The following is a 23,817-nucleotide window of genomic DNA, read 5'->3' as shown; positions in this document are numbered from 1 at the left end:
GCCAATTACCCCACTCTTCTGAGCTGTCCCTGTCACTGCTCCACCCCCTCTGCCGATCCGGGGAGGGCTGCAGACTACCACATGCCTCCTCCGATACATGTGAAGTGACCAGCCGCTTCTTTTCACCTGCCAGTGAGGAGTTTCGCCAGGGGGACGTAGCGCGTGGGAGGATAACACTATTCCCCCCAGTTCCCCCTCTCCTCCGAACAGCCGCCCCGACCAACCAGAGGAGGAGCTAGTGCAGCAACCAGGACACATACCCACATCCGCTTCCCATCCGCAGACACGGCCAATTGTGTCTGTAGGGACGGCCAACCAAGCCGGAGGTAACACGGGGATTTGAACCACCGATCCCTGTGTTGGTAGGCAACGGAATAGACCGCTGCGCTACCCGGACGCCCTCAGTTAGTACTTTTATATTGCAAAGCAGCACAGTAGAGAAAAAGTTCAATTATTGTCCATCTAAACTAATCGGTTACTTCTGATTTCCGCACAGTAAAACTAGAGCATGGAGATTGTCTGCCGGTATACAATTGCTATATTCTACATTACATAAGCAGCTGTGGGGATGTTATGGGATTATTATGCTTTTTTGCAGAATTAACATGAATTATTTGAAGTGACAACTGAATGTAGGCCACTGAATGCTAATCTCCACAATTATCTATAAACCGATGATTAGATAATTACTGTGCGTTTGAAATATACGCGTTATGGCTACTTCAGAAATAGTATAACTGAGTAAGAAATGATTGATGTGTAATAGCATTGTAAAAATAAAGTAAATGTCAGAATGTAGGACTGCTATTACACAGCCTCAATTAGCAGACCAACATTTTATGATAATCTCATTTTTTTGTGCGTTAATGTCTTGGGATGCTGTTATGTTGGGGTTGGACAGAGGTTGGCCCAGGTGAGAGGCTGGGGGTGCTGGGTGGAAAATACCACTTTTATTTTACAAACAGATACTCTAAAACTGATCATCTATGGTTTCATAGTATAATGAAAATTAGTGGGACCTTTTGATTGAGTCGGATTGGTGATGTGTTCTGTTCCTGAGGTGTGTTAATAGAGCAGGTTTGTGATCTCAGCCTCAGGACCGGTTGGGTAAGGGGGTTCCTATTGCTCCTCACCTCTTGGCATCGCAGGGCTTGGTAATGATACAAGAGGGGGTCACTTAGTTTCAGGTGTGTCCAAAAGTTAATTGCTCTTTTTTGTATTTTCATTATAAGTGGGTACTGGCCTACTAATTCTGCCCTGCATGCATTGTTTTTAGCTTTCCTCTGGACGTCTATCTCTCTCTCTGTCTCTGTCTCTCTCTCCCTCTCTGCATGCCCTGAAGTGTGGTTACACTTTACGCAAGTGAAAGATGACAATGATTGTTTCCTCAAGTGCAATAAAGCACTTGCAAGTACGGGAGGCAATACGACCAATTCATCCAAACGTCTGTTCACCAACCACAACTTAAATCTGTAAAAATGAGCAGTTTTGGACTGCTGTGGTTGCAGTCCATCCCTTACAGTCCCAGTTTATACTGTGGTATGCTGGACATGTATTAGAGCCGTATTTACAGACTTTGTTAGGCTAATAACAAATTACAGACTAATGAACGAAAGCTAACTGCTAAGGGGGGTAATCCCTATGTTCCCTCATGAATTGATAGGTTAGGGTTAGGGTGAGGGAACATAGACATAATCCCCTGGTAAGCTAATTGCTTTGCTACAAATATCCATCCATCCATTATCCGAACCGCTTATCCTGCTCTCAGGGTCACGGGGATGCCGGAGCCTGTCCCAGCAGTCATTGGGCGGCAGGCGGGGAGACACCCTGGACAGGCCATCACCAGGCCAACATATACACACACACACACACACACACACACACACACACACACACACACACACACACACACACACACACACACATTCACACCCAGGGGCAATTTAGTACGGCCGATTCACCTGACCTATATGTCTTTGGACTGTGGGAGGAAACCGGAGCACCCAGAGGAAACCCATGCAGATACAGGGAGCACATACAAACTCCACACAGAGGACGACCCTCAAGGTTGGACCTGGGGGCTCGAACCCAGGGCCTTCTTGCTGTAAGGCGACCGCACTAACCACTGTGCCAACATGCTGCCTTTGCTACAAATATATATTTTCAAAATCTGGCAATTTTTTGTAGACTGTCAGACTGAGGCTGCAGCCGCCATGAGCCAGCCCATGCCTCCTTCATCTACTACTGCTCCCTGCCAAGCCCACAGCCCCTTTAGGCAAGCAGCTAGAGAATAATAAACCCAAGTTGATGCTTTTTTTTTCTTGCAAATATCTAATGGACTGTTTAGAATATTGATAAAGTACTGAACTGAGGAGCAGCTTCGATAAGAGTAGTAGTATCGATAAAATTCAAACGAGCTGGACCACTCTGTAGTCAGTATAAGGATGTATAAGGAAGTTGGCCATCCTATCCGCTTTTGGGCATATTTTTGCCACGGGTAACAGGAGCATGCCAAGATAATCAGTTTTACATTTCAGGTAATCTATAATGTCAAGGTAAAAAGGCTCATCGGACAGCCTGAAGAAGATAAAACTTGGAAATAATAACATACTAAAAGATTTGCCTTATCTAAGAGAGATTGTTATTCCTGCATCAACATACAGTACGTTGTTTTTTCCCCCCAATTTTTCCTGTGGCTATCAGTTTACATTTGCCAAAATCTAAGGTTAGATATGTGGAAAAAAATTAAATAGCATAAGCTCACTGTGAAGTAAAGCAAATAAGAAAATATGTTTGTTTTTAATCATTAACAAATGTTCACCACTGCATGATCTGAAGCTGCAGAATGTCTTTCAACTCCCCTCCACTTTGTTGTCCTTAAAGCTTTGCTACTGGGGAAAAATGATACGCAGAAAATTCATTCAAGAGCACGTTTCCCTTTTTCATTGGCATGCTAAAGGCTGCTATTTAGTATGCTATTGTGCACCTTCCTTCTCCCACAGCCATCTTTCAATAGCAAACTTTTTGACTTTTATAGTTCATATACCCAAGCTTTGGTCAGTGTATAGTCCCATATTGGCACATTTTACTGTCATGCAAACAAACAAAAAGTGTGGGAAAACATAATTTCGGGTAACTAGATGCACCCCTCCCCCTATAACATTATGTAATACCAGCTCAGATGCATTTCAAGCTACTTGCACAACAAAGTGCAGTATAAATGATGCTTCCATACTGAAGAAGACACTTTGTCACTGTACTGACATAGAATGAAATTCATTCTCTGCATTTAACCCATCCTCTGTACACACACTAGGAGCAGTGGGCAGCTGCAGCACCCGGGGACCAACTCAACTTCTTTGTCATCACCTTGGTCAGGGGCACAGACAGGAGTATTAAACCCATGCAGACACGGCGAGAACATGCAAACTCCACACAGAAAGGACCCGGGATGGCCTAGGGTTCGAACCCAGGACCTTCTTGCTGTGAGGCAACAGTGCTAACCACTGGGCCAATGTGCTGCCCTATTGCACTTCCAAAAAAATCCACCTGACTAAAGAATCCTGTCAAATAGCTGAGATATAAGTCAATTTTTATTTGGAAAGTAGAGCTATGTTGGATATCCCTGACATTTCAAGAACATCCATCCATCCAATTATTACGTAGCTATACCCACTTAATTAAATTCAGGGTCACAGGGGATCAGGACTCAATCCCAGCATACACTGGTTGAAAGGCAGGGTGATACCCTTGACAGGTCACCAGTCCATCACAGGGCCCCACACACACAATCACTCACACACCATTCACACCTTTAGACATATCAGAGACTCCAATTCACCGAACATGCATGTCTTGGACTGGCGGGAGTACCTGGGGGAAATACATGCAAACATGAGCAGAACGGGCAAACTCCACACAGATGGGCTAGAATTGAACCCAGGACCCTCTTACTGTGAGGCGACAGTGTTGACCATTGAACCTGCATCTCACCCATTTGGAGAACACAGAATTAATCTGCGATTCATTTACAACTAGTAAGTAAGATTATAAATCAACATATTTTTCCCTGAATTATGTGCTATCTCACAAAAGAGCAAAGTTTATCTTTTGCATGCATGAATATGCAGTGATTAACAACTTGGTCATTCCTCCCAGAGAAGCTGAACCAATCATACAGAAAAACAAAAAACACATTCAGGCAAAAGTGAGGTGGAATAAATTATTGTGTGTGTGTGTGCACGTTTCATATTATTACATTATTTATTTTGTAATTGTCCATAATTGTTGCTTATGTTTTAAATTTTATATGCATACGTTTTCATATGTTTCATGTTACATCTTACAATCGTTCTCTAATGTTGCCTGTGTTTTTATGTTTTGAATTTCATCACCCTGGAAAGCACTTTGTGCTCATTGCTTGAAAGCTGCTCTATAAATAAAAGTATTATTATTATTACTATTTCGTTCGTGTTTCCTGTTTTACATCCTGTAGAGCTGGGTCCAAACTATGGAGCTGAGGCACTATAGGGCAGATGTCACTTGATTGACAGTACTCATTGTAATATGTGGGCTGTTCCATATTATGACGAGTACTGTTATTATTATTATCCTTAAAAGTCAGGTCTCATAGCCTTTGCTATTCCCCATTGTGGAGAGCAAAGCATGATAAAGGATGACTGCATCCTTGGACATAAGTACATTGTATGCGAAAATGACAGTTTGAGTGGCCATTTTGTTCACAGGGAACTAAAGAGCTGGAAAACTGACAGCCAATTTAATTGGCTCAAAGGTGCACTTGCTGCATAGAATTTGGGAAATTTTAGTATTTTTGCCATTTGTGAACAAACCTCAATTTGGTAGGTCTAACGCAACAATTTTTTTCCAGTTTTAAATCTTACACATCCCTTTTAAATGGAACATTTACCTTTTCTGCAGACTGTGAGGTCCCAAAGAAGATAGGGATGAAGGCGAGCCATACAATACAGGTGGTATACATGGTGAAGCCAATGGGCTTGGCCTCATTGAACGTCTCTGGCACCCCTCTGGTCTTGATGGCATAGACTGTGCAGGTGACCATGAGCAACATGCTGTAACCCAGTAGGCAGATCAGGGACAGGTCCGATATATCACACTTCAGAACACCGCGGGCCATGTCTGGATCCGCCGTACGCTGGTCTTCATAGTCGATGATAGCTTGGGACGGATCTACGCCAAACCAGATGCACACCCCAAGTAGCTGCACCGAAATCAGGCTGAATGTGATGACCAGCTGGGAGGCTGGAGAGATGAGCCGAGGAGCGCTGACTGACATCTTACCCTGCTCGAAGATCCGGTAGATGCGGTTGGTCTTGGTAAGCAGGGCTGCATAGCTGATGCTCATGCCCAGGCCCAGAAAAATCCTCCGCAGGGAGCATATACCCACGTCAGGAGTGGAGATCATGAGAAATGTTGTAGCGTAGCACAGAAAGATACCTGTCAGCAGCACGTAGCTGAGTTCTCGGCCGGACGCCTTCACTATGGGTGTGTCGTTGTAGCGCACGAATGTGCTTACTACAAACAGAGTAGCCATGATGCCCAGGACAGCGATGAGGACGGGGATGACAGCCCAGGGGGAGCTCCACTCCAGCTTGACGATTGGGATTGGAACGCAGCCGGTATGGTTCCCGTTGGGCCTCAGATCGAAGCGGCACATCTTGCAGGTGAAGGTGTCCGCCTGGTACTGGTAGCCATCACAGTTCTCACAGTGCCAACAGCATGGGATGCCCTTCACCGTCTTCTTGCGCTGCCCTAGACGGCAGGGTTGGCTGCAAATAGAAGACGGGATCTCTCGAGTTCCTCCGGGCCACTGCATTTCATTGATCTGTGAATGTGGGGAGGTATGTGAAATGGGTGAGTAATATGTGGAAATCATTTTTAATTTCATCATACTATAACTATGACTTAATCTGTATTAACAAACACGACTACTCTAAGGTATCAGCAGATAAATAACAGAAAAACATTAATTTAAATGAGAATTAATGACTGTACCTACACTGTCACGTTGCATATTAAAAAGAGTAATACATTATGCATGAGGACGCAATTCAATCAATTTTTTAGTAGATGCAAATACATAGAAACAAAGGGATAATTGAATGAAAAAACAGCAAAAAAAAAAGTGTTTTTCACCACCTAGTAAGACAATAATCTTCCTCAACTAAGAAGCCAGCATTGAAAACTGGTTCTGGAGTTTGGAAATGCATTGTGAATCTTTTATAAGAACTCAGCATGAAAATACACTGCAATTTAATTAGCAACTTGAAAGACATGTTCTGCGTCACAGAGGGAAGATATGTAAATGTGGTATGGCAATGCAACGCACACATCGTGCGATGAAATACAGCATGTGCTGTGGCGTCCCTTTGACATTAGCGTTTACACTGCTGTTTGCTTTGGAAGCCTTATTAACTGAAGTGGCGTCAGGTTAATTCAATCATTCAAACAAACATCTGGAGGCTAATATGATTGTTCTGTCTCTGGAAAATTACATGTCCGTATGGTATCTGCCCCTGCTTTGCCTTGAAGGTCCCTGCAAGGGGAAGCTGTCAGCAAGTGGGTCTGTATGAAGTGGTGGCTCACAGAAGGGTCTTCATATTCACAATCCTGTCATACTAAACTTATGAATTTAGGCAAGACTGAACCACCTAGGGCCTCCTTTAAGCATCATGCATATGCACAAAAGTATGCGTACACATCACCGATCACAAGGTTTGGAGTTAATTCTAGCAAATTCAATGTCGTACATATAAAACTGCAGATTCTGTACATCATGCATGTTTCAGAGGGGACTTGGGTTCATGATATTGAAATGCTGAATAGGGAAGGAAATTAATGCAAAGCAAATTGTCGACTGCCTCATGCCTCTGTCTTCCCACCATGCTGTAGCCCTAGCCACGTTAGCATAATTTGAGTGGCAATATTGTTTCAACATGCCAGGGGTTGACCTTCCGGTATATAGCTCTGCTTTTAAATTTAAAACTGAAAAGGTTAAAACGGAAAAAAGCATTATGTGAACCTGAGTGCCACACAAGCTTAAACACAGTCATTGCTTTAGAATCGAGTTTCTGCAGGAAATGTAACAGACATGACTTTTTTTCAACTTATAAAAATTAATTCAGCTGAAATGTGTGTGGAAATATTGGATTTGAACCAATTATTCTAATGCAATGACACCTAATGGCTGCTTGGTCACTATTAGAAACAATATTTTACTTAAAAAGAGACAGTTCGTTTCAAGGTTATGCAGAATTTTGCCCCTTGGGGGTGATGCGTATACTTCAGAGAATTCCTTTGTTATTTCTACCATTACTTCTCTATAGCTCCCAGGATGTCTTATTCCATTCCATTATCCAAGCCGCTTATCCAAATTCGGGTCGTGGGGATGCAGGGACCTATCCCGGCAGTCATTGGGCAGCATGCGGGGAGACACCCTGGACAGGCCACCAGTCCATCACAAGGCCGACACACACGCATTCACACTTAGGGACAATTTAGTACGGCCGATTCACCTGACCTACATGTCTTTGGACTGTGGGAGGAAACCGGAGCACCTGGAGGAAACCCACGCAGACACGGTGAGAACATGCAAACTCCACACAGAGGACGACCCGGGATTAGCCTCAAGGTTGGACAGCCCCAGGGTTCGAACCCAGGACCTTCTTGCTGTGAGGCGACCGTGCTAACCACTGCGCCACCGTGCCGCTCGGATATCAAAAAACATTTGGATGGACAGACAGAGACACTTCCACCACAACCTTACAGCATTAAAACTCTCTGGGAGCTTAAAATACAGTGCGTAGCTATTCTTTTTTTTTGTGCTTCGTCCCAAGTCATAGCCCAAGTTAAAAGTGGATTTGCACTCATCTACATCTGAGTACTTGTCATTCACAAAATTAATTTAACATGGAAAGCTAACAGGTGCCTGGAAATAATTCCCTACTTTCTCTCGACTCAGAGTTGTCAACATTCGCAACCATCAACTTCACAGCTGGAGAAGCGGCAATTATTAAGTTTACTGCTGTGTACTTTTCTCTATTTACTTGTCAAGGCTAAGCAGCTGAATCGAGGGCCTCTGAATGGCTATTAGTGGTTAAATTGTGAGAGTTGACAGGGTGCAGATACCAAGCTTGATCACACGCACAAAAATCCCCCCTTTTTGAGATTTATATATATTGGCCTATGTTGTAGACCTTTAAATGAGATAGTAATGTGCATTTGCAAGTTTCTAGTATTTTTGAGCTGGTTTTTGTGGTGAAGTGTTTATTGTGAGGCAGAGTTTGTTTGCGATGCTTGTTATGGTACAGCACATTGACCCTCTGAATGTCAGTATGCGGGTAATAAACCTTGAGGTGAATTACAGGGGACAACATTTAAAAAAAAGCCACTCTTGAAGCAAATTATGTCTTTGCACAAATCTGCACCAATCTGTACACGTTTGTAGAAATATGCATGCAAAACAAGTATTAGAAGTGGAGATTATCATACATCCAAGTGGAGCTGGTCTGTCCAGTGGCCAATAATCTTGTATTCGGTGGTGTTATTTACAATCTGGTATTGGTAGATTTCATAGCGACCGGGGGCGTCCCCATTCACGTTGAAGACCACTGGAGTCCCAGCAATCCCTGAAAAAAAGAAAAAAGGGGATCAAGTTTTTTTTGCATCAGAGAAAGACCGATACCGTAACAATCCTACTATACGTTTAGTCAGCATGAAGAGCATTCATCTTTTATCTGTGCCGAGTCCTGGCTCTGTAAAACGTGTAATCGAGCCCCTGTTTTCATGATACACTTGAAATTATAAACGAGGCCAAACGGTGACTTTGAGCCAGTCCTGCTGCACTGTTAATGACAGCGGTAAAATGGTTCCTGACAGCCATGTTGTCTTGGTCCCTTAAGGAGGGCCAGGGCGGCTGTCTATTCATGTTCCCATATCATTTCACACTCCTTCATTCCGCCTTTTGCTCCATCGCATGTTATCCTCGAGTTCCCGTCTCGGAGTGCTAACGAATGACATCACAGATTCTGATTTCCACTTTGAGGTCTCTCCCTCGTCCTCCTGCTTCCTGTGTCTGCCGACGCAAGCTGACAAACCGCAACTCCAATTTCACAAGTTTCCATAAAAGCAGGGTGTGAGGATATGAGGATTCACAGATTTAGCGCTGCAAGCCCCATGGTTAAGCTCACTGAGGGAATGGGCATTAATAGCATCCTTCTCTGTCTATTGTCTCACACACACCATTTCCTTTCTCTTCCCTCGCTGCTGCACAATGTATTCTGACAACATTCTGCGATTTGGGGAGATGCAAACACACAGGACATGACTTGACTTTAACATGTAAATACTACCATATACGTTCTTTTGCACAAAGGAAGACTCTCAGTTTTGACACTTTAAATTGTATGCAACATTTCTTGATGCTTGCTCAATAATCCAGGTAAGAAAATCAAAGAAGGTTGAATCAGTTCATCTGGATATACATACAATGTTTACATGCAATGTATACAATGGTTATTGACAGACACGTATGAAACGTATGTGTCAAACACAGCCAGAACCTTCTTTGATGTATGCAAAATTGTCAAAAGGTGGACTATATACAATTTCCATTTAATCTGGCCTACAGGTTTAAACAAATGGTGGAATGATTAGTTGTGTACCGTTCACTTTCTGTTCCCTTTGTTGTCATCCCTTATACTCAGCTATACTTACCTATACATATCGCACATCCCAGTACAGTTAGACATGCAGATATCTCAAAATATGGTGAAAATACATCGCCTAGTTATGGGGCAAGCTATCCATAAAGCCTGGTGTAACCAAATTGGGCTCTGTAAGCTTATTTTATTTCCAATAATATTTCCTGTTTGCTTCGTAGCTCAATTCTTTAACTTTGATGAAACACACATGTTAATTTCTTATTGGTGATTATGGGTGGGTTACAGGTAAAATAAGGGTATTTCCAGGGAATCTCAAAAGCGATTAACTCCTGGCGCACAGGTCCTTGGATCACCTCTTTCACATCACACAAATGTCATCTCAAGATATGCTTAGCATTCATAACAAAGTTATCCACTACCCCTTGTCTTAGTTGAACTAGTTTCCCACTCGAGTAGCGCTCATCCGCTTGTGTTGTTTCTCTAACTGTACTGTCGAACGTCTACCCAGAGGGAGCGGGACTTCCCTTCTCCAATCGGAAGTCTCTATACCTGATATAGCCAACAAGAAATTGACGTGTGTTTCATCAAAGTTAAAGAACTGAACGACGAAGCAAACAGGAAATAATATTAGAACTAAAATAAGTTTACAGAGCCCAATTCTCTACTCAGTTACACTGGGTATACAGTAATTTAGGCAAACACTTTGGTGTATAACTATTCTTGATTTCTGTTTCAAGCCAGATTTTCTTGGTGACATAGAACTAATAAGAAAAGAGTTCTTTTGTGCAAACAACAGTAACCCCAGTAAACACAGTTTTTATGATAAAGCCATTTGCTGCAAGCCCAATAATAAAAGTTACAGATAGAGTTGCAGCCTTGTCCTTGTAAATGCAAATCAGTCGCTTTGGAAATACCAACATCCAGTGCTCCCGCAGACTAAATTATGGCTACTTTGAATGGAGGCCAAGCCTTGCATAGCTATTAGTCAGCCAATTGAGCAGCGTTAAAGGCCAGTGCCGGGGGTGATTTCCTTTTCGGCTTCTCTTTCTCCTCATTCACTGACCTTAGAGAGAATGGGCCATTGTTTTTCAGGCTGTATTTTATCCCTGCCTCTCTGTTTACAGCGGTGCTTAATTTTAAAACTTGCACGGCCAGCAGGTCATCTGGCATTTGTACTTCTACTGTAATTTAAGTTCCTTATGCAGACTCTTGGGACATTTGACAATCTAAGCCTCATGGTCTGAGCCCATACTTCACTCTGACACAATGGGCAGCGTTCCATTATTTTATTTTGTTTATTTATCTATCTTTTGGACAACCAGAAACAGCCAGCAAAACTCTGTTAACACTTTGTTTACTTAATGAGCTAGCAAAGTTTGAATGTTTCATGTCAGCACACAGAACCATATAAAAGGTTTCATCATCCCTTAATTAGTCATCAAACCTCATGTAAATGTTATTAGTTCTTGGAAGACAAAAAAACATTGTTGAGTGCCGGCATTGCAATTCAACCGCCTGTTCCTTTGATATTTTATCCTCTGTTCTTTCGGGTTGGGTTTTTGTAAAGTTCTTGTTAAGACATTGTTTGGCACATTAAATATGAAAATCAAGCATTATGCACTTTCTATATGTGAGTATAACTACAGGCATTTACCCTCAGCAATCTGGATATTACAAGTTAAATGCTACACTGTATGTCAGTTAGGATCAGCTTCATCATCAAAATCTTTTGCGGCGAGGTTTCTTCTTTCCTTTAGTCAGCATAGGCGTGCATAGACAGTTCCCATAAAGCCTTGGAATCATGTGGACGCTGCCCCTCATTTTCTATAAAACCCCTTCTCAATTCCGCCAAGCAGAAACACTCTTAAAAGCAATGCACTACGCCTACTATGTATGCCGGTAATGTGGTGCACATATCATTGATTTTCAAGTCATCTTTAGTCGTAACCCCAATGCTTTCCACGCTGAGAAGCCTTCCTGTCATATACTAACTCCGGGAATAAAAGAAGGCATTCATTATTAGATTTTTAATTTGTATAACAATAAACTGCATTAGAATTAAAGCATCAATCAAGGTTAATTGCTCTATTGCCAGCAGCCATACCAACATGTACTCTGGCTCTACCAAATGACAGAAGCTAAGCAGGTATGGGCTTGGCTAGTACTTGGATGGGAAACCTCCCGGGGAAAACTGAATTGCTGCTGGAAGTGGTGTTGGTGGGCCAGTAGGGGGCAGTCTTCCTTCTGATCCTAATAACAACAAATATCAAATCCCAATGCCTCAGTGCAGTGATGGGGACACTGTGCTGTAGGAGATGCCGTCCTTCGGATGAGACGTTAAACCGAGGTCCTGACTCACTGTGGTCATTAAAGATCCCGTGGCACTTATCACAAGGAGTAAGGGGTTCCCCGGTGTCCTGGCAACTAACTGGCTGTCTCCATCTGGCCTCCTAATCATCCCCCCATGTAACTGGCTCAATGATTCCTCTCTCTCTACCTGAAGCTGATGTCTGGTGAGCGTTCTGGCGCAAAATGGCTGCTGTGCATCCCCCAGGTGGTGCTACACATTGGTGGTGGTTGAAGTGAGTTACCGCCTTCAATGTGAAGCGCTTTGGGTGTCTTGGGTGATGATTATTATTATCATCATTATTAATATTACATAATATTCAACAAATATGACTTTTCTGATTTTTTTTAATTGATTTACTTTACTCAAATGAGGTTTAACCTAATTATGAAAACATTAAGAAGCAGGTATCATGTAAACACACTGTCTTGACCTCAAAGATAGGGTTTCTGGTAATAACATCGCTGAATGCTGCAAAGCCTCCTCTACATCTCCATTGGGGACACCATCCAGCTTAAAAACCTGTCCATAATTGTTTTTTTTTTCTGTGCATATGGACAGTTTTTATAAAAGATGTCGGACACGGGGAATTCCACTAAAATACAAGCTCTTTAATATTTGCTTTGCTCCTGTTGGCTGTGTGCAAGTCTGTTACGGCTCCTCTCCCAGAGATCCTCCTGCCATCCAACTGTCATCCACATATATTCATTACTTGGTAATTACCCATGCATGTGGAGCTCTGTTGTGACTGTCAATATGCTCTCCTTACATTTTATTTTTTGCATAAATCCCCTGTGGTTCTGACCATTGATTCGGCTGGTGTTTAATTAGCTAAGTTACATCCATTGAAACTGACCTCAGAGAGACTCCCCTCTGCAGAGAGACCATCACATGGAGAGAAGGGTGATGGTCTCTCCACAACATCCTTCTCTCTGTCTTTACTGTACATGCTTATTAATCTTCTGAGCACGACCTTCATCCCTGTAACTTCTGCAAATGGTGTTTTCATGACCATTGAATAATTTGCTTGTGCGGGGCATCCGTGTACTGTAGCGGTCTATTCCGCTGCCTACCATCACAGGGATCTCCGGTTCGAATCCCCATGTTACCTCCGGCTTGGTTGGGTGTCCCTACAGACACAATTGGCCGTGTCTGCAGGAGGGAAGCCGGATGTGGGTATGTGTCCTGGTCGCTGCACTAGCGCCTCCTCTGGTTGGTCGGGGTGCCTGTTTGGGGGAACTGGGGGGAATAGCGTGATATGTCCCCTTGACGAAATTCCTCACTTGTCAGGTGAAAAGAAGCGACTGGCGAGTCCACATGCATCGGAGGAGGCATGTGGTAGTCTGCAGCCCTCCCCGGATCAGCAGAGGGGGTGGAGCAGCGACCGGGACAGCTCGGAAGAGTGGGGTAATTGGCTGGATACAATTGGGCAGAAAAAGGGGGAAAAATCTAAACAAAAAAATAATAATAATTTGCTTGTGCATATTCCCTTATCAAATAGATATGCATTTGCTTTACACTTGTGATATTTCTATTTGGGGAGTTTCTCATCTTATGTTACCAATTTAGTTCTGATTAACTAAATATTTCACTTTTTTTCCACCGTATTTAATATTATCATTGTCCTGGGAGGTGGTTTGTTTTATCTTATTTCCCGTCATAATTAACAGTCATTAGCAACAGCGGGTGACAAATCCCCGTTACTATACTTTTCTTTCACATTTTTCTTACAAGAAGACATGCGTAATCTAACGAGACCAAATCTGTGTGTGTACAGTACACAAAAAAGCCGTATGAATCAGTAGTCTAACACACATCAGAATATCCCAATTATCTTAACAGGAATATTTCTTCCAGAATATGGGCTCCGTTTTAGACAAATAATGCCGTGCATAACAGTGTTCCTTAACAAACAATGCACACTGATGTGAGGTTTAGCGAGGCCTATGAAACGTTACAATTTCCAGTATCGTATTTTAGTCCACATTAACGTGTGCATGAAAGCTCAAAGTCATATAGTCGAGGTTCTGTATTTAAAATGCCATTAGATTTTTATGGCGGCAGGTAAGAGATGGGATGTTCTTTCCTGATCATTCAATTATGGCCCAATGGAGTGTATATACTCATATGACATTTCGCGGCTACTGTGTGTGGTTGTGCAGACTGACGTGCAGTACAGTGACATATGCAACATTAGAATGGGATCAGATTTCTATAGCACCAATGCTACAAAGAGCCAACGGTGAGGCATGAAAGGGTCAGAGCCGCTTTGTCTGTTTATGCAGGTGTACGCTGAACCCATCTTTGTGGCTAGCAATTTGGGCATATGCAGCAGTGATGCGTATCAACACTGCAAAATGATGGTGAGGCTCATGACAAACCGGGATTGCTACCAAAAAAATAAAAAAAGGCGCCGGTGCTGACTGCCTCATGCTTGTGCTGACTGGTAACTTGCTCTCTCCTCTCATGTCCTCTCTTTTAACTTTGCGAGGCGGTCTACTTCAAAGGCAGAGCCAGATCCTTTGCATATTACTGTTCTCCAGATAGGGCAGGAAATACACATCCCATGCATGCATCCTACACATGAACAGCATGATAAAAAAATTTAAAAAAAGACCGTTGCAAAGCATGTTGTTCATTTTCAACCCTGCTGTAGATGTCAGCAACTCAATCTAGCTTCAAGGTATTTACATTCAGCACAGCCGAAACTAGTCACACATTGCATTTGAGAGACTGCTGCATGTGGAAAAAAAGCATAAGTTGTAAGCATTATTCAATGGTAGATCATCAGACACCACTAAAACTGCGTTCTCATTTTACCTTGCAATTTCATCAAACCTATTTCATCACTTCTTATTTGAAGGATACAAAGGAGGTACAAAGAAATAAATGGACCTGTGTAACATTGTAATCGCCTTTTCCTTTTTTAGTGTGTTTACAAGAAAACTCCATCAGCTGATGGGAGAAAAACAAGACCTTTGGCTTCGTACAGAATTGTTTGTTTTGGTCTCTATTGTAATTTGAATCCTCAAGGATGTCCCTCAAAATGGTGAGCCAACAGTAGCGTCTAGTGAGTGTTTGTACACATTCATACTCCCTGGTGGGACACAGATTAAAAAAAAGAGACACACCTGTGAAGTTGACATTGCGGATGTACTTGAGCAGCAGTGTGCCGTTTATGGTGTCCATCTTGGAGCAGAGGCCGACTTTGCCGGGGCAGAGATCTTTATGCATGTCATGTAGAGCATGTGCCATGGCATAGACCGCATCAATTACAAACTGAACCTTCCCCTCCTGTTCGTAGGACGAGTCTTTCCCGATCCGCTCGTGGTCTGAAATCAAACGGCAAGTGTTACTGTTCATCATGAGGGATCACATCCCGGTGGCTGCAGAGGACACGGCCAATACATACCATGTGAATACTGTCAGAGATTATGAAGATATTTTCAGGATTCCCAGTCTTTTTGTTTTTAATCTTTTTCCAGGATTTTTCAAGGACATGTTCCATGACTTTTGCTTATACACACACACACACACACACACACACACACACACACACATACTATATATATATAAAACTTTGTTAAAAGAAACACTCAGTGGTAGGGAAAGTGCTCAACGAATAAGGAGCAAAATAATTATTTTGCTCATCATATATATACATATATATATATATATATATATATATATATATATATATATATACACACACACACTATATGAACAAAAGTATTGGGACACACCTTAATCACTGACTTCAGGTGTTTCATTCAGACCCATTAGCACAGGTGTATGAAATCAAGCAGCTAGCCATGCAGTCTGCATTTACAAACATTTGTGAAAGACTGGGTCGTTCTGAAAAGCTCAGTGAATTCAAGCGTGGTACTGTCATAGGATGCCACCTTTGCAATAAGTCAGTTCATGATATTTCTTCCCTGCTAGATATTCTGCGGTCAACTGTAAGTGGTATGATTGGAAAGTGGAAGCGTTTAGGAACAAGAGCAACTCAGCCATGAAGTGGCAGACCACATTAAGTCACACAGCGGGGTCAACGAGTGCTGAGGCGCATAGTGCGTAAAAGTTGCCAACGCTCTGTTGACTCAACAACTGCAGCGTTCCAAACTTCTTCTGGCATTAACATCAGCACAAAATCTGTGCCAGGAACTTCATGGAATGGGTTTCCATGGCCGAGCAGCTGCATGCAAGCCTTACATCACCAAGCACAATGCCAAGCGTCAGATGGAGTGGTGTAAAGCATGCTGCCACTGGACTCTGGAGCAGTGGAAACGTGTTCTGTGGAGTGATGAATCACGCTTCTCTGTCTGGCAGTCTGATGGACGAGTCTGGGTTTGGCGGATGCCAGGAGAACGTTACCTGCCTGACTGCATTGTGCCAACTGTAAAGTTTGGTGGAGGGGAGATAATGGTATGGGGTTGTTTTTCAGGGGTTGGGCTAGGCCCCTTAGTTCCAGTGAAGGGGAATTTTAATGCTTCGGCATACCAAGACAATTTTGGACAATTCTATGCTTCCAACTTTGTGGGAACAGTTTGGGAAGGGCCCTTTTCTGTTCCAGCATGACTGTGCCCCAGTGCACAAAACAAGGTCCATTGAGACATGGTTGGGTGAGTTTGGTGTGGAAGAATTTGACTGGCCCACACAGAGCCCTGACCTCAACCCCATCAAACACCTTTGGGATGAACTAGAATGGCAATTGCGAGCCAGGTCTTCTCGTCCAACATCAGTGCCTGACCTCACAAATGCTCTTCTGGATGAGTGGGCAAAAATTCCCACAGACACACTCCAAAATCTTGTGGAAAGCCTTCCCAGAAGAGTGGAAGCTATTATAGCTGCAAAGGGGGGACCAACTCCATATTAATGCCTATGGATTTAGAATGGGATGTCATAAAAGCTCCTGTAGGTGTAATGGCCAGGTGTCCCAATACTTTTGTACATATAGTGTATATATACATGGAAGGTCATATTCAGTATTAACTATCAGTGTGTGTGTGTGTGGGGGGGGTTGGGCTCAACAGTTTCATCATGGACTGTATAACTTATCTGTTGAGTCATCTCAATGGCAAAAATATGGAAAAAATATACAATCTCAGGTAAAAATCCTGCAAAAAAACAAAAACAAAAAACGTGTCATCTATGCAGGAAAAATATGATTTTATTACCAAACTTTAAAAAGTCCCATGACCTCAATCGAATTTCCAGGACTTTTCATCAATTTGATAATTTTCCAGGTGATTTCCGTGATGGGAAAACTAGTCTATCAATTTCTAGGTTTTCCAGCATGTGCTTCACCAACTATGGGCCGTTTTGTAAAATGCTAAAGACTGGAAATCAAAAGTGTTCAATGGCAACTGACAACATTTCCCACAAAAAAAAGAAAGAAAAAAAGCTGGATTAATATGCAAGACCAGTACAACAATCAATCTGAAGTCTCAGGACTTTAAAAAAAAAAAGATTGTGACAAGTGTAAAATCAGGCAAATTAAACCTTTCAAGTGCCTTAATTATTCAACTGTGAATTTTTCCCTCAATATTTAACTTATTTAGAGAGTGGCGTACATGTCAGCTGCAAATTATATGCTATTTATTGTACACAATCAAAGAAGCTCTCCCCACAGAATCAAAAACGTCTTCTGTGCAGCCTCCTTCATCACGCTCCGGGTTTCCCTGATGAGGCAATACAGCATTCAATAATTTCTAACAAGAATTTTTTTCAGTAATTCCACATCCCAGTCGTATTTCGCTCTGTAATGAACCACCCTAGCGTCTCTGTTACTACCCCCCCACCCCACCCCGTTCTACTGTTAAACTAAACACACAAGTAGTTTTCCAATTTTGAGAGTCATTTATTTTGGCTAACAGTACTGGGACTACCTTCATGTCTTATTTATGGGAAGCAGGGCTGTTTTATCCCCACACAGCCGTGCACGCCCTGCCACAGATCCATTAATCAGAAAGCAGCGAGCGTGATGGAGTGGTGGGGAAGGAGTGGAAGACGAAGCGAGATGCGCCTGATCAATCTTCAGCATTCACGTTATTAGTTATGACAGGTGTATATTAATCATGGCCAGGGTTGTTCTAATGCTTTGAAAATGTGTTAATCACTAAGCAAGGTTTCAATTAACGTCCTAATCCCTTTATTAGCCAGCGTCTCGCCATTTAACCCAGTGTCGAGAGAGCAACAGCAGGGGAACTGCTGAAATCTTAAAAATAGTCAAACAAGTGATGGGGAATAATGCGGTGCACCGCAAAGGCGCGGTGTCTCCACAAATCAGGATGTCCATTCTGAAGTTCAGCCTTTCAAAATGGACCATGCATCATAAATATACAACAGTTGAGAGTAAATTTGTTGTACAACTTCAAATTGCTTTTGATATATGTGGTGTCAGCCTCACACTTGTAGACCAATGTATTTGTGAAAATATAAAAGGACAAGTCACTTGCTATTATCACTCCTTGTTCATGCATTATTGGTTAAATTTCCATTTTAAACCTTCAAATGACGTACAATGGATAATAACACATAGATTGTTTTTGCAAATGACTCTCTCTCTTTTGGTGTGGCAATTCAGACTAAATCCAAGGTTTTCTGTCTTTTATTTTGTGTCATGTCACGTACAGGTCAGAAGAATTGACCAGCTAGAGGAGTAGTGTAATGCAAACAGGAAAACCAAATGAAAACAAAGACAGGGCGTTAACAGTCTGTTAGCCTTAGCATTGGCAAAACTGTGGTCAGCATGGCTAATTGGATCCACCACAATGCACATTTGTAATTATACCCCCCCTTTTTTTCTGCCCAATTGTACCTGTCCAATTACCCCACTCTTCTGAGCCATCCCGGTCGCTGCTCCACCCCCTCTGCCGATCCGGGGAGGGCTGCAGACTACCACTGCCTCCTCCGATACATGTGGAGTCACCAGCCGCTTCCTTTCACCTGACAGTGAGGAGTTTCGCCAGGGGGATTGAGCGTGTGGGAGGATCACACTCCCCCCCCCCCAACAGGCGCCCCAACCGACCAGAGGAGGTGCTAGTGCAGCAACCAGGACATCCGGCTTCCCACCCGCAGACACAGCCAATCATTTCTGTGCTTAACTGTAGTCCACTGACTTCCGGTTTCTACTGCAGCAGTCAAACCAGTTTCCTGTTTGTTGGCGTGTGCTATTGACAATGACGTGTGTTTCGCGATGCCTGCAAGATTAACATGGATAAATGTCAACGACATGCACAGAATTATCGACAAACTTTCACCTGCACCTACCAGCAAACGGGTGAAAAGTTTCAAGTTGTACATGTCAAGTTACATCCACAATTATGAGGATGAGTATCTTCATCCCCATAATTGTGGACTGCAGTAGAAACCGGAAGTCAGTGGACTACATTTATGCAGAGAGCCGATTGTATCTGTAGGGACGCCCGACCAAGCCAGCGATTAACACGGGGATTCGAACCGTGTTGGTAGGCAACGGAATAGACCACAATGCCACTCGGACGCCAAGATTTGTAATCATAATTGAACAACAGCATCCACACATCGGTGTCATCTTATTACTCATTGCTTGCAAGCTTTTTTTCATCAATAATTGTAAACTAATCAATTGCTACAAAAGAAGACAGTGAGCCATTCAATCTTAACAAGGGTGATCCTATTTGTAGAAGCAGAGAGCCACTTATTCGACATTGTATTCTCACAACGAATTGTATTCTTACAAAGAATCTGTCCTCTGTTTTTAACCCATCCTATTGTACAGGATCAGTGGGCAGCTGCAGCACCCGGGGACCAACTCCAGTTCTTCTTTCCATTGCCTTGCTCAGGGACACAGACAGGAGTATTATCCCTAACATGCATGTCTTTCTGATGGTGGGAGGAAACCGGAGCACCCGGAGGAAACCCACGCCGACACGGGGAGAACATGCAAACTCCATGCAGAAAGGACCCGGGATGGCCTGGGATTCAAACTCGGAACCAGCCTTTGGGCCACCGTGCTGCCCCAAAATATTAATTATTCAAGTATAAGTGTAATGTAATGGAAAATGAACGAAGTTAAGCTAGCTGAGTATTTTGGAGTTGGATAGTGCTGAAGAGGCATATGGGGAAAATGACTAATTGCTTCACGAGAAGACTGTGAAGGCTGAGATGACTAACAGACCATTGCAGAAGAAGGAGAATGTGAAGTCTATGCAGAGACAGTGAAGACAACTGATGTTTGCAGGTACTGATAGCATCTGACAGCTTTTTATCCTGGTGTGACTGATTAAAGTCAAACCAATGACACTGACAACATGTGTATGACAAATGAGACGCCTCCGCTCAGCGGAAGGGTTTTGTCAAACTTCTTTTGTTGTTTGTATTTCAAAGGTGAAGCTTGCATTGCGATGAATAAATAGCTACCTACACCGATTGACAGGCTGCGCTGAGCACTATGGAAAACATTATTATCCCCAAAATTGCAATAATCACAGTAACGGCTTCCGAATGCAAAAACTCCCATGTTTATGAATCCAACTGAGGTTCATCAGAGTGAACTCATTGGTCATGTAGAATATTACATCGAACCAAAATTAGTTTTTAAATACTAATAAAATAAATTCAATAAATAAATAATAAATATTTAATAAAATAAATGCATTTTCCGCCTATATTGGATAGTGATAGTAGCAAGAGAGAGGGGATGACATGCAGCAAAGGGCCCGGGCCAGATTCGAACTCAGGCCGCAGCAGTAAGGACTCAGCCTTATGTGGTACGTGCTCTACCAGGTGAGCCACCGGGGCGCCCCATGCGTGCCTTTTTGATGGTGGCAGGAAACCGGAGCACCCGGAGGGAACCCACACAGACAAAGGGAGATCGTGCAAACTCCACACAGAAAGGACCTGGGACGGCCTGGGGTTCGAACCCAGGACCTTCTTGCTGTCAGGCAACAGGGCTAACCACTGGACCGCTGTGCTGCCCATTTCCATACAGGATCGCAAGTAGGAACTCTCATGTTTTTTCCAATGATATAAAAAAAAAATTGAAATAAATGGAGGGGGGCAGAGAAAATGATCAGATATGCCTGGTTTGGGTCGGTCATTGCCATCAACTGGGCAGGGACAACAGGAAGTAAGAGAAGATGAATCATAGATTATTCAAAGAAGCAATTATCACCAAGATGGGTGCAATACATTGGTGCTGGTTGAGGTGAGTTTCTCCCCTTCACTGTGAATTGCTTTAGGTGTCTAGATAAAGCACTATATGAATGTAATGTAATCCATTATTATTATACTCGAGCGAATATTTCAGACCTCATTTTGTGAGAACAGGTAATGGATTATCATTATTAATTTAGACAACAAAATTGTGATATGACAGGTCTACTCTTTTGATGGGCAACTCTAATCTACCCAATTCATACACTTAACCCAGTAACACTTTTACAGTATACTTATATTGGTGCATCCCATGAATGGAGAACTTCACACCAGGTATTGTACATGGGGATTTCTCATACTGCACATGCCAGACCTGCATGGGGCAAATCTGCATACACGAGTGCATTTCCATCATCGCTCTCGTGTTGGCCACGTCGCCACCACCCACATCCTGCTAACAAAAGCAGACATGTTTACATTCAGTTCAGCGTGACAGATGTCAAAAAAGATGACATCGTGCATCAAACTGCCAAAGATGATTTCGTACACACAATCACCAAACCAGAGCGTTCACACCCTGGTACTGTCACCCTCTCTCCGCTGCCCTTTCCGAGGAGTCGACTCAGTGAAAGCCACCCCTTGTATTCTGCGAGCTTTAACGTCACATTTGAGCATTAGGGAAAATGAGCTGCGGATGTACGGCCATATCAAACCGGCCAAGCCCTGGAAGGCTGAACAAAACTGCGAAACATTCGACCCTGTCTTCATCCTCGATCTTATTTATGAGCCAATGTCTTTTCTTTTTGGGGGAGGAGGGGGGGCATCTTATCTGGACAGACCCTTTTACATCAACAGTCAATCAACTTATGTCTGAAGTCAATATTCTGTTTTGTGTGATGTACAAGTATCACATTATAACAGGGAGAACATTGAGTGCAGAGTACAATGCAATGACCCACTTCATCTCTAGCATCAAGGACCGGGATGTGAGGCATGTAATACCGTTTCATTAAATGATTCTCTTTAGGGTTACACATGATACTGTGGAAAAGTATTAAGTGGCTGTAATAATTCAAAGCTCTAATTGGTGTGTTCTGGCCCCAGCAGGCTATTGTAAGCTCTGTTCCCTTTTTAGTCAATGCTGTTTTTCTCACGATTACTGTAATATATTTGCTTGTCATTATAAAAATCTCCATAGATAATTTCATTAATAAGGGAACATTATCACCTTCCTTTTTTTTTAAACGTGTGTTACCCTCAGTTATACTTTTGGCCGTAGGGCATCCAGGTGGTATGGTGGTCTATTCTGTTGTCTACCAACAAGGGGATCGCCGGTTCGAATCCCAGTGTTACGTCTGGCTTGGTCGGGCATCCCTACAGCCACAATCGGCCATGTCTGCAGGCAGGAAGCTGGATGTGGGTGTATGTCCTGGTCACTGCACTAGCGCCTCCACTGGTCGGTTGGGGCGCCTGTTCAGGGGGGAGGAGGAACTGGAGGGGATAGCGTGATCCTCCCACGCACTATCCCCCTGGCGAAACTCCTCACTGTCAGGTGAAAAGAAGCAGCTACTCCACATGTATGGGAGGAGGCGTGTGGTAGTTTGCAGCCCTCCCCGGATTGGCAGAGGTGGTGGAGCAGTGAACGAGACAGCTCGGAAGAGTGGGGTAATTGGCCGGATACAATTGGGGAGAAAAGGGGGGGGGAAATCCCCCCAACATTTTTTTTAATTTTTTGGTCTTTTTTTTCCCATTCATAATGTGATATGTTCCTGTTAGAAACAAGGGAAGGAATATATATATACACTACCGTTCAAAAGTTTGGGATCACCCAAACAATTTTGTGTTTTCCATGAAAAGTCACACTTATTCACCACCATATGTTGTGAAATGAATAGAAAATAAGAGTCAAGACATTGACAAGGTTAGAAATAATGATTTGTATTTGAAATAAGATTTTTTTTACATCAAACTTTGCTTTCGTCAAAGAATCCTCCATTTGCAGCAATTACAGCATTGCAGACCTTTGGCATTCTAGCTGTTAATTTGTTGAGGTAATCTGGAGAAATTGCACCCCACGCTTCCAGAAGCAGCTCCCACAAGTTGGATTGGTTGGATGGGCACTTCTTGCGTACCATACGGTCAAGCTGCTCCCACAACAGCTCAATGGGGTTCAGATCTGGTGACTGCGCTGGCCACTCCATTACCGATAGAATACCAGCTGCCTGCTTCTGCTCTAAATAGTTCTTGCACAATTTGGAGGTGTGTTTAGGGTCATTGTCCTGTTGTAGGATGAAATTGGCTCCAATCAAGCGCTGTCCACTGGGTATGGCATGGCGTTGCAAAATGGAGTGATAGCCTTCCTTATTCAGAATCCCTTTTACCCTGTACAAATCTCCCACCTTACCAGCACCAAAGCAACCCCAGACCATCACATTACCTCCATCATGCTTAACAGATGGCGTCAGGCATTCTTCCAGCATCTTTTCATTTGTTCTGCGTCTCACAAACGTTCTTCTTTGTGATCCAAACACCTCAAACTTGGATTCATCTGTCCACAACACTTTTTTCCAGTCTTCCTCTGTCCAATGTCTGTGTTCTTTTGCCCATCTTAATCTTTTTCTTTTATTG

General features: G+C 43.0%; 1 protein-coding gene across 2 annotated transcripts in view; it reads right to left on the bottom strand.

The window, feature by feature from the left end:
- Positions 1–23,817, bottom strand: part of grm4 (glutamate receptor, metabotropic 4) — a 254,147-nt gene that overhangs the window by 12,053 nt on the left and 218,277 nt on the right. For both annotated transcript variants that reach the window (XM_056275450.1, XM_056275448.1), the window contains 3 exons: positions 15,180–15,380; positions 8,530–8,666; positions 4,928–5,863 (listed from right to left, as the gene is read on the bottom strand). In XM_056275450.1, coding sequence (XP_056131425.1) covers positions 4,928–5,863; positions 8,530–8,666; positions 15,180–15,380 — 1,274 coding nt within the window. The remainder of the gene's footprint in view (positions 1–4,927; positions 5,864–8,529; positions 8,667–15,179; positions 15,381–23,817) is intronic.

Source organism: Lampris incognitus, chromosome 2 (genome assembly GCF_029633865.1).
Source record: "Lampris incognitus isolate fLamInc1 chromosome 2, fLamInc1.hap2, whole genome shotgun sequence".
Taxonomy (NCBI): domain Eukaryota; kingdom Metazoa; phylum Chordata; class Actinopteri; order Lampriformes; family Lampridae; genus Lampris; species Lampris incognitus.
Note: the sequence above shows the minus strand (reverse complement) of the source record. Positions and strands in the feature narration are given on the sequence as shown.